Consider the following 12,322-nt stretch of genomic DNA (forward strand, 5'->3'; position numbering starts at 1 on the left):
AACGCTCATTGCAAATGGCATATTCCTGTTTGAACCTCATAGAGAATTGAATGAGTGCCCTTGTGTAACCCCCTCAGTGACTGTGGAGCCTGCAAATCTCATGGGTGGGGGTCTACATTATTCGATCTCGTGGAATGGATCTACATTGTGGGGTCTTGCTTACACCGCATGGATGTCTCCAAGGCACAGAGATTCCTCTCCATGATCTGTCGCTAGATTAGAAACTATAAGAAAGAAACAAAAATCGTAGTATTTAGAAAACGGATGTTCATGATGCAAATTAGCCATTTATTTTTTTTAAGATACACATTTCATAACAGTGGGATGAGTTAACAATGTAGCCGGCAGTTGCTGCATCAACCCACATTTCGTTACTCATATGACTCCAAATGATTTTCTTCTAATTATGATTTGCCAAGAATAAACCATCAAAACCTTTGGACAAATAGCAGCAAATCAGGAACAGGGAAGAGTCCAAAATCCTGAAATTTCACAAATCAACCATGCAGAATAAAGTCTCCAGACCTCACTCCTAAATCTTGTGTAGCCAAGAAGAGCATGTGAAAGTTTCCAAAATTATGGAATTCAGTTGTCCCATTCCAGATCTGTTGTGTTGTGGCTAAAACACAATTTACAAAGCTACACAACGATACGGTGTCTTCCTAAAAGCATCCACTTCCGGAATAAGATTTTACAAAAACACTATAAAAAAAAACTTTTAAGATGAAAAAACAAACAAACAAAAAAAAGTCACAAAGGATTCCTTGGTAGAGTTTATATAAAATGACAGTTTGATTGTCTTCAAAAGTAGACATTATTTGTGTGTGTGTGTTTGTGTGTGAACGTCACCACACCAGAGATCTTCGGGCTGATCCTATTTACACACAGTGGGGGGTCTGCGAATTTGTATGATGCGCCACGCGTCACACAAAGGACGAGAAGCCTGTGACCGGAGTCCGGGAGCCCTGGGCCAGTGGTCCTGTCAGGGCGTAAACCCCCTCTGAGCTCTGAGTGACTGTCTGGAAATACGGCTCAGCCTCGTTCCCTGCACACTCCTCGTAGGTGTAAGTGCCCGGGGGCGGCAAGCTCTTCTGCTGTCGCTTCCACGAGTTGTAATAGGACGGGTCGCTCATGTAATGGTTCACAAAGGAGTGTTTAGGAAGCTCGTCTTCGTAATCGGAATCCGACAGCTGGAACGTCAGAGAAAAACAGTGTCAGAGATGTGTTATGAACAATATATATATATATATATATATATATATATACATACACACACGTGTATGATATATATATATATATACACACTTGCACACACTCACAATATCTTAGTATACTTCTAATATTAGGAGGAGGGGGCTCTCCTATTTACTCTCTGAGCTATCCCTTGGTAACCTTGTTGGATCATTTGGCTTCAAGCATCACTTGTATGCAAATGATGAACAACTGTATCTATCCACACTATACCTCACATGTGCAGTACAGTCCCAGGACCCCAACTATCTCACGGAAATCTCATGCTGAATGGCAACTAGACGCCTCAATATGTCAAAGACGGAGCTGCTCATAATCCCACCCAAACCACGCCTCATTGTGCCCATTGGCATAACCGTTAATTACACTGCAAGCCAGCCAGTTACTCATGCTGTGTTGGCAACGCTAATAAACTCTGCATTCACTACAAAATTCCCTTCTCCCTTTCACGACTCTCCACTCCTCATATCTTAGCTTTACTCTCTTGCTGTGCCCCGCCTCGCTCTCTCTGCTCCGTGTCGGACTGCCTTCTCTCTGCCCCCTGTGTGTCACTACAGCTCTCATACACACACACAATCCTTCTCCCATATACAGAAGTCAGACATTTTCTCTTCAGAATGGCGTGCTTTGTGTCCTTTTGCTTGGTTTTTGTCTTTAGCTAAGGGAGTTTGTTGGGATGTTTCACTCCGGACAGTTATAGCACCTTTTTAATGTTTTTTTTTAGAATTCCTTATTTTTATCTTTTTTTCTACAGAGGTCTTCTACTGTAATAATTATAGACTCACTCACAACAACCTATGTTGAGCAATATTGGTGTAACTCCCAAAGCACCTCCTGCACCCATTATTTGGCACATAAATCGCCCCAAAGCTCAGACTCTTGCTTGTCCTGACACAGTGATTTGGGGTGTTCCTGCTTTTGCTGCTCTCACATACAACAAATGAATCCTTCCCCGGGAGGATGGGAGGGTTGTTATGATATTTGAAAAGTCAGTAAGTAAACAGTGCCGCAGTCATATTTAACGCCAGTGTCAAAGAATATGGGTATACTTAGGATCATTTTACAACGCAGCATAATCATTTTCAGACCCATTTTGTTGCTAAAGGAGGATTCAAACATTCAACTAACTGTAACCATCTTGTGTGTGTGCTGCTCCTGCGGTATGCAATGCTACACATATAATATACATGTATGTGACTGGGGAAACATTGGAGGCCACTGTACAATCAATCTGACCAAATACTGTACCACCTGACACAAAGAAACTAAATAAGATGGAAAGATGAACCAAGAAAATATCTAAACACTCAAAGGATGTTCATGAATCTGTCTCTCATTCATCAAAGAATGTGCTTCCAACAGGAGACACGTATGATGCCAACTTCAGTGTATATATATATATATTTATATATACATATACACATATATTTACATATATATATTTGTACATATGTAATGTAAATATATATGTATATGTATATGTAAATATATATTATATATATATATATATTTACACACACACACACACACACACACACACACACACCCACACACACACACATATATATTTAAATATATATATATATATATATACATATATATATATTTAAATATATATATATATATATATATATATATATATATATATATATATATATATATATATATATATATATATGTATAAATGTGAACACACCCACGACTGCTTTCTCCAGCACTCTGTGACAGAATAATGTACAGTGCCTAAAACGCTAAGAGTAAAGCAGGTGAAAGTGCAACAGAGAGACAGATAAAAGTGGTGAAAGCCGGCAGCAGGAGTGCACAAACGGCCACTTCCCAGGGGATCAAAACTGCACCCCCACAATATGTCTGCTAGCAGCACATGTCTGGACCTCCCTCATACACAGCGCTCTCTGAACATCAACAGAAAGTGAACAGCGCTCTCCAAATCAAAGCAAGGAGACACAGCCCGGGCTAGAAGTAACACTACCAAGACTGGCTACAGTTACACTACAGAGGATCTGTTTTAGAACAGGAAGCGGTGTATTTATGTGCATCTTTATTTATATAGCGCCATCTATGTGCAGTACATAGCCCTTCACAGCGGTAATACACGTGACATAATAATATAACTCATAGTGGGAATAAGTGCTACAGATATAAAAGTAACAGTAAGAAAAGCAGTCCCTGTGCCAAAGAGCTTACAATCGAAGTGGTAAGTGGGGAGAACTTACAGAGACAATAGGCAGGTATTCTGGTAAGTGCGTCTGCAAGGGGTCCGTGCATACGAGATGTACAGTAACAGCCAGCGGAGCTACTAATATGCTTTGTTAAGCAGGTGGGTTTTAAGATGGGTCTTAAATGTGGATAGAGAGGGTGCCAATTGGATATTGAGGGGAAGGGCATTCCAGAGGTGCGGGGCAGTCAGTGAGAAGGGTTTAAGGTGGGAGAGGGCTTTAGATAAAAAAGGGGTAGAGAGAAGACTTCCTTGAGCAGAACGCGAGAGCCGGGCAGGTGTATAGCGAGAAATTAGGGCTGAGATGTAAGGTGAGAATAATTTACAGTGACGAGAGCACTAGGACTGTGACACCTTTCCTCACCACCACCAGAGTTTCAGCTTTAGACAAGCTTGGAGATCATATGAATTTAAGCGTGTTTCCCCCTCAAAAAAAATGTAATGATCGAAGCAGATTAGATTATAAAAGAGGTTCGGTTTTGGGTTTTTTAGAGGAACAACTCATAGTGACCTCACCACTTGGGGAAAAAAAAGAGAGATTTCAACAAGACAAGGAAAAGGAGAAGAATCGGTACTAAAATAGTTCAATCTAAGGTTAGTTATTTGTAATCTTTCTTCTGCGTCTCCAGCCAATAATAGACATTTTTAATGAAGGGATTGCGCCCTCTTGTGGTCCCAACATGTTCTAACTATTTATTGAGCTTAATAAATTCCCTCGAAATCTAGCATTCAAAAATGCATGTTACTAGGTTAGACATGGGAAGGAATGAATCTCTACTTATAAAGTTAATACACAATTAAATGATAAATAATAATATCAACTTTATTTCATATAGTGCTTTTCTCCCAATGGGACTCAAAGCGCGTCACACTTACAGAATAGCGCGCGGTACGCAGCACATAGGAATGTTACAGTATAGCGCGCGGTACGCAGCACATAGGAATGTTACAGTATAGCACGCGGTACGCAGCACATAGGAATGTTACAGTATAGCGCGCGGTACGCAGCACATAGGAATGTTACAGTATAGCGCGCGGTACGCAGCACATAGGAATGTTACAGTATAGCGCGCGGTACGCAGCACATAGGAATCTTACAGTATAGCGCGCGGTACATAGCACAGAGGAATGTTACAGTATAGCGCGCGGTACGCAGCACAGAGGAATGTTACAGTATAGCGCGCGGTACGCAGCACATAGGAATGTTACAGTATAGCGCACGGTACGCAGCACATAGGAATGTTACAGTATAGCGTGCGGTACGCAGCACATAGGAATGTTACAGTATAGCGCGCGGTACGCAGCACAGAGGAATGTTACAGTATAGCGCGCGGTACGCAGCACATAGGAATGTTACAGTATAGCGCGCGGTACGCAGCACATAGGAATGTTACAGTATAGCACGCGGTACGCAGCACAGAGGAATGTTACAGTATAGCGCGGGGTACGCAGCACATAGGAATGTTACAGTATAGTGCGCGGTACGCGGCACATAGGAATGTTACAGTATAGCGCGCGGTACGCAGCACAGAGGAATGTTACAGTATAGCGCGCAGTACGCAGCACATAGGAATGTTACAGTATAGCGCGCGGTACGCAGCACATAGGAATGTTACAGTATAGCGCGCGGTACGCAGCACATAGGAATGTTACAGTATAGCGCGCGGTACGCAGCACATAGGAATGTTACAGTATAGCGCGCGGTACGCAGCACAGAGGAATGTTACAGTATAGTGCGCGGTACGCAGCACATAGGAATGTTACAGTATAGCGCGCGGTACGCAGCACAGAGGAATGTTACAGTATAGTGCGCGGTACGCAGCACATAGGAATGTTACAGTATAGCGCGCGGTACGCAGCACATAGGAATGTTACAGTATAGCGCGCGGTACGCAGCACATAGGAATGTTACAGTATAGCGCGAGGTACGCAGCACAGAGGAATGTTACAGTATAGCGCACGGTACGCAGCACATAGGAATGTTACAGTATAGCGCGCGGTACGCAGCACATAGGAATGTTACAGTATAGCGCGCGGTACGCAGCACATAGGAATGTTACAGTATAGCGCGCGGTACGCAGCACATAGGAATGTTACAGTATAGCGCGCGGTACGCAGCACATAGGAATGTTACAGTATAGCACGCGGTACGCAGCACATAGGAATGTTACAGTATAGCGCGCGGTACGCAGCACATAGGAATGTTACAGTATAGCGCGCGGTACGCAGCACAGAGGAATGTTACAGTATAGCGCGCGGTACGCAGCACATAGGAATTTAACAGACACAGTCCCTGCCCAGGTGAGCTTACACTCTATAATGTTTGTGCCTGAGGCACAGGGAGATAAAGTGACTTGCCCAAGGTCACAAGGAGGTGACACCGGGAATTGAGCCAGGCTCTCCTCAGTCACTGTTTATTCACGGACTGACTACTTCAGGCCAATTAGGTGAAAATATCCCACAGAGTTCAACCCGTAGCTCACATATTACCCGGCTGAATGTAAAGTAAGTTACATAAAGACTTTAGTTAATAGAGACCTTTAGAATATGTGCACAAGTCAGTTTGATATCAGACAAAAGCTTTCTCCTGCTGAGAAACAAGCGCTTAAGGAATTGGTTGAGAATAAAGAACTTATTATTAATACAGCAGATAAAGGAAGTGTTCAGATACTCCATGAGGGGAAGGATTGTGTAAAGAAAGCAACGAGTCTTTTAGATGATGAATCATGCTCCATGAAAATAAGTTATGATCCCACACATTTCTGGGCAAAGAATTGCAGGATGTGTTAGATAATGCTCGTTTGGGGTATTTCAAATCAAAAATGAATATTTTGAAATGTTGAATAAGAATCCAAAATACCTTTTTTTTTCCATTTTACTTGTGATGGTGAATAAGAGGATGATACCCCGGGCTGGCCCATTGTTTCAGGAATTGATTCACTTATGGAAAATGTATGATATTATGTGTATTATGATTTTCTTGTGTGAACTCTTTTAATAGTTGTTACCACATATAGTGAATATACATCAAGATTTAATTTTTTATTTTTGTTATACTTTAATTCCTTTTTGTGAAATGGGAATACGCGGATTTATTTTGTGTCTTTATTTTTATTTATTTGACCAACTGTGTACAATAAAATGTATGTACTATATATTTTGGAAAGTGGTTTGTGTGCTGGCTAGGCATTTTGACACATCTTAGGACATCGTCACGTGTTTTACTGCTGTGAAGCACTATGTACATTAATGCCACTATATAAATAAAGATATACAATACTGTATATACATCGTAACCAAATGTTGTGTGATAGTTCCGGAGCTCACGGAGCCGGTCTGCTTGGATACAATTGGACGCTATTTTGAATCAAGATGGCGGACTGAACCTTTAAAAACTGCACTTATTTTAACCAAATTCGGCAGGATTGTATTGTATTGTATATATATATATATATATATATATATATATATACTAGCTGAGAAACCCGGCGTTGCCCGGGATGTGAAGTGTGAATAAGTATGTGTAAATGTTGTATGTGAAAGTTGTAATGTGATGCCAATGTTATGTAATATTAGTTAGAATTGTGTTTGTAAATCAACAGTAGTAGAAAGCACATGTATATGAGGGCAAATGTTTGAAGTGTATGTTAGTTGTTACGGTAGTTATTTTTGAAAATGTTATTGTTGGAAATGCTTCTTGAAAGATGTGAATGTCCATTGTTGAGAGGAGTGTATTTGATGTAATGTTAAAGTGTGTGTTGTAAAATAATGTAGTAATAAAAGATGACAGTAGTGTATTGAGTGTCTTTCATTTTTTTGTAATTTCTTATGGCAATATGTAGAGTTCATGGAAATTGAGGAAAGTCAATGTTCATTGTAATGCTTGTTTGTAAACGACATTTTTGGTAGTTCCAGTTGGAGCAAAGATGTACAATTGTTGGGGGGATCCAACTCTAGAGCACGCAACATATAACTGGCCGTGGGAGAAACATGGTGATTCTAAGTTGATACCAGTGCACTTTATAGATTGTCCTTGTGCTTTGTTAATGGTGATAGCAAAAGCTAGTTTGATGGGGAACTGTAGCCGTTTGAAAGTAAAAGGCATGTCTGTAGGAATGAGTGGAATGCGGGGGATGAAGACATCTTGGCCTTTGGCGTTGCCAGTTAAGATAGCAGCTTCAATTAGGTTGGGCATCAATGTTTTTATGCACAGTCTGGTTCCATTACAAAGGTTAGGTGTGTGTAGGTTGCGAAGTAGCATGATGGGTGCTCCAACTTTGAGGCGAAGATGATGTGGTGGCATCCCTGATGGTTCGAGGGAGTGTAGGAATTCAGGTGGATAGTTAACGGCTTCATCGCAATCCACAACTGTATCGATTGAGTTGTATTGAGTAATTGTGTTTGGAATAATGTCTTGAATTTGATGATTGATGTCATTGACAGAAGTATTTTTGGCAGCAAGGATGGCTCTTTCACAGAGCCACTGGTGGTTTGTGTAATTGTGTAAGAGATTTGGATAGACGTGATGTATGAGATCTTCAAGTGTGACAAAAATGTGTGGGAAAAGCAATTTCACCTGATGTTAAGTCAGTAGGTAAAGTGCCTTCACCTATTTGAAGAAGTGTGTGTGCAAAAAGTTGTTCATTTGAGTGGCCGAGAAGTTGGACTCGCATATTGGTTGTTAATGGAAAATGTTTGACATGTCGCCATAAAATAGAGGATTTAAGGCATGCATGAAGTTCGTCTGCTGGTGTGGATCGTGGTATGACTGGAAGTGTTTGTCTGAAATCACCAGCTAAAAGAATGACAGCACCACCCATTATTTGTTTATTGTTACGCAAGTCTTGCAAGGTTCTATTAAGGGCTTGAAGTGCTTTTTTATGCGCCATGGTACACTCATCCCAAACAATACGTTTGCAAATTTGAAGAACACGGGCTTGGCCAGATGTCTTGGTAATATTACATGTTGGGTTTTCTTCATGAGCAATGTTTAGTGGTAATTTAAGAGCTGAGTGCACAGTTCTTCCTCCATCCATAAGAGTGGCTGCAATGCCAGATGATGCAAGTGCAAGTGCAACATGATTGTGCATTCTTATTTCTGCAAGGAGTAAATTTATGAGAAATGTTTTGCCTGTTCCACCTGGAGCATCAAGAAACAGGATTGCACCTTGTTCGTTGTTTATGTGCTGCATGATGTTGTCATAGGTGTTAAGTTGTTGTGGAATTAACATTGGTTTTCTTGTGGCAACATATTCTTGTAGTATGGAAATATTGTATTGTTTCTCTCGCATAAGGTCTGTATTGAGTACATCGTGATGATGACGTTGGGGAGCTTCTAGACCTAATTGAAGTAGTGTTTTGTTATTGATAGAGAGACATGTATCTTCTAACAATATGAGTACCTCATTGAAAATGTCAGGTGAAAAGGTAACATTGAGTGATGGGTTGTGTCTCTGTGCTTTGTGAAGTATATCTTCACTCATGTGAGGTAGCGGGATAGGGGGAGGGACATTGGTGGCATGGTGTAGCGGGGTAGGGGGCCTCGCGGTCCGGTTGCGGTAGGGAGATGTGTGAGGTGCAGGAGATGTGAGGCGTGCTGTGCGGTTCGCGGGAGCTACACTGTGTGAGGTGAGGGGTATTTATTTGTGTTTGGTGTGCGTTTGTGTAGGTGTTGAAATGTTGTGTGTGTTTTTGTTTTGTGTTAATGTTGGCTGTGTGTGTGGCAGAATAGTGTGTGTATGTAATTATTGTGTGTGATTGTTGATTGTGTGGGGTGTGTGTGTGGATGAGTGAGTGTGTGATGTGATAGTGAGTGTGTGAGTGTGTGTGTCAGTGTTGGTTAGTTGAGTGTTTGTGTGCAATAAATTAGACAGATGTGTAAATAGTAATGTTTTGTGTAAAATATGTTATTGAAAGGAAGAGGTGATTTATTGTGCTAGGTGTGTTAGTAGCGGAGGTGTTGTGTTGTTGTATATGTTTGTGTGTGGTGGGATGTTGATGTGCAATGGGAGTGGGTGGTGAGACGTGTAAATGTGCATTGTATTCAGTGTAGTGTGTATGGTGAAGGGTAGGTAATTGGAACAGTGGGTTGGGTGTGTGTGTTTGTTTAGTGGTGGTTGTGTTGTGTGTGGTAGTTAAGGTTATGTTGAAGTGTTGTTTTGTGTGTTGTATCAGCAGAGGAGGTTGGTGTGTGTGTGTGAGTACGTGTGTTGCGTGGTTGAGGGCGTGTGGCGTTGCTGAGTGCGTGTGTGTGTGCATGTGTTTGTGTATTTGTGTGTGTGTTGTGTGTGATGGTGTGTGGTGTGTGTGAGAGCATGTGTGTATGTGGCGTGTGTGATGGCATGTGTGTGTGTATGACGCATGTTGTGTGTGTGACGTGTGTGAGTGCGTGTTGTTGGTCATAGACATGTTGTAAATTGCATGTTTTTGAGTGTAGTGTGTGTATTATGAGGGTGAAGGTGAGGTGTGATTTGTTGTTATGTGTGGCATAGAATGACAGGATGTTTGCGTGTGTGTGTGTGTGTGTATGAGGGGGTTTTGTGTGGGTGAGTGTTGTGTGTGAGTGGTGGTGTGAGAAGTGTTTTAGAATAAATTATACAGACAGTGAAATTGTTAGGAAAACATATTTTATTGTAAGGAACAGCTGAGTTTCAGTGGTAGGTGTTGTCATACAGTGTGTGAGGTAGCGGGAGTGACATTGGTGGCATGCTGTTTGACTGTAGTCCGCGGCGTCGCGGTCCGGTTGCGGAGGGAGATGTGTGAGGTGCAGGAGATGTCAGGCGTGCTGGTTGTTCCGCGGGAGGTAGAGTGTGTGAGGTAGCGGGATAGCGGGAGTGACATCGGTGGCATGGTGTGTGGTGTGTGTGAGAGCATGTGTGTGTGTTGCTGGTGTGTGATGGTGTGTGTGTGTATGAGGCATGTTGTGTGTGTGACGTGTGTGAGTGCGTGTTGTTGGTCATACACATGTTAAAAATGGCATGTTTTTGAGTGTAGTGTGTGGCATAGAATGACAGGATGTTTGCGTGTGTGTGTGTGTATGAGGGGTTTTTGTGTGGGTGAGTGTTGTGTACATTATACAGACAGTAAAATAGTTAGGAAAACATATTTTATTTCAACGAACATCTGATTTCCAGTGGTAGGTGTTGTCATACACTGTGTGAGGTAGCGGGATAGGGGGAGGAACATTGGTGGCATGGTGTGTGAGTGTAGGCCGCGGCCTCGCGGTCCGGTTGCGGTAGGGAGCTGTGTGAGGTGCAGGAGATGAGGAGTGCTGTGCGGTCCGCGGGAGCTACACTGTGTGAGGTAGCGGGATAGGGGGAGGGACATCGTTGCCATGGTGTGTGAGTGTAGGCCGCGGCCTCGCGGTCCGGTTGCGGTAGGGAGCTGTGTGAGGTGCAGGAGATGTGGCGTGCTGTGCGGTTCGCGGGAGCTACACTGTGTGAGGTAGCGGGATAGGGGGAGGGACATCGTTGCCATGGTGTGTGAGTGTAGGCCGCGGCCTCGCGGTCCGGTTGCGGTAGGGAGATGTGTGAGGTGCAGGAGATGTGAGGCGTGCTGTGCGGTCCGCGGGAGCTACACTGTGTGAGGTAGCGGGATAGGGGGAGGGACATCGTTGCCATGGTGTGTGAGTGTAGGCCGCGGCCTCGCGGTCCGGTTGCGGTAGGGAGATGTGTGAGGTGCAGGAGATGTGAGGCGTGCTGTGAGGTCCACGGGAGCTACACTGTGTGAGGTAGCGGGATAGGGGGAGGGACATTGGTGGCATGGTGTAGCGGGGTAGGGGGCCTCGCGGTCCGGTTGCGGTAGGGAGATGTGTGAGGTGCAGGAGATGTGAGGCGTGCTGTGCGGTTCGCGGGAGCTACACTGTGTGAGCTAGCGGGATAGGGGGAGGGACATTGGTGGCATGGTGTAGCGGGGTAGGGGGCCTCGCGGTCTGGTTGCGGTAGGGAGCTGTGTGAGGTGCAGGAGATGTGAGGCGTGCTGTGCGGTTCGCGGGAGCTACACTGTGTGAGGTAGCGGGATAGGGGGAGGGACATTGGTGGCATGGTGTAGCGGGGTAGGGGGCCTCGCGGTCCGGTTGCGGAGGGAGATGTGTGAGGTGCAGGAGATGTGAGGCGTGCTGTGCGGTCCACGGGAGCTACACTGTGTGAGGTAGCGGGATAGGGGGAGGGACATTGGTGGCATGGTGTAGCGGGGTAGGGGGCCTCGCGGTCCGGTTGCGGTAGGGAGATGTGTGAGGTGCAGGAGATGTGAGGCGTGCTGTGCGGTTCGCGGGAGCTACACTGTGTGAGGTAGCGGGATAGGGGGAGGGACATTGGTGGCATGGTGTAGCGGGGTAGGGGGCCTCGCGGTCCGGTTGCGGAGGGAGATGTGTGAGGTGCAGGAGATGTGAGGCGTGCTGTGCGGTCCACGGGAGCTACACTGTGTGAGGTAGCGGGATAGGGGGAGGGACATTGGTGGCATGGTGTAGCGGGGTAGGGGGCCTCGCGGTCCGGTTGCGGTAGGGAGCTGTGTGAGGTGCAGGAGATGTGAGGCGTGCTGTGCGGTTCGCGGGAGCTACACTGTGTGAGGTAGCGGGATAGGGGGAGGGACATTGGTGGCATGGTGTAGCGGGGTAGGGGGCCTCGCGGTCCGGTTGCGGTAGGGAGATGTGTGAGGTGCAGGAGATGTGAGGCGTGCTGTGCGGTCCGCGGGAGCTACACTGTGTGAGGTAGCGGGATAGGGGGAGGGACATTGGTGGCATGGTGTAGCGGGGTAGGGGGCCTCGCGGTCCGGTTGCGGAGGGAGATGTGTGAGGTGCAGGAGATGTGAGGCGTGCTGTGCGGTTCGCGGGAGCTA

The 12,322-nt window shown here is 44.9% G+C and overlaps 1 protein-coding gene across 2 annotated transcripts in view; it reads right to left on the minus strand.

Annotated features, from left to right (window-relative positions):
- Positions 1 to 267: 267 nt before the first annotated feature.
- The window catches only part of SDK1 (sidekick cell adhesion molecule 1), a 489,999-nt gene continuing 477,944 nt past the window's right edge, over positions 268 to 12,322 (minus strand). Inside the window, exon 45 of one of the 2 annotated variants that reach the window (XM_075565975.1) lies at positions 268 to 1,190. In XM_075565975.1, coding sequence (XP_075422090.1) covers positions 924 to 1,190 — 267 coding nt within the window. In that variant the 3' untranslated portion in view covers positions 268 to 923. The remainder of the gene's footprint in view (positions 1,191 to 12,322) is intronic. The other variant, XM_075565976.1, reaches the window with a different exon arrangement.

The sequence above is a fragment of the Ascaphus truei genome, chromosome 11 (genome assembly GCF_040206685.1).
Source record: "Ascaphus truei isolate aAscTru1 chromosome 11, aAscTru1.hap1, whole genome shotgun sequence".
Classification (NCBI taxonomy): domain Eukaryota; kingdom Metazoa; phylum Chordata; class Amphibia; order Anura; family Ascaphidae; genus Ascaphus; species Ascaphus truei.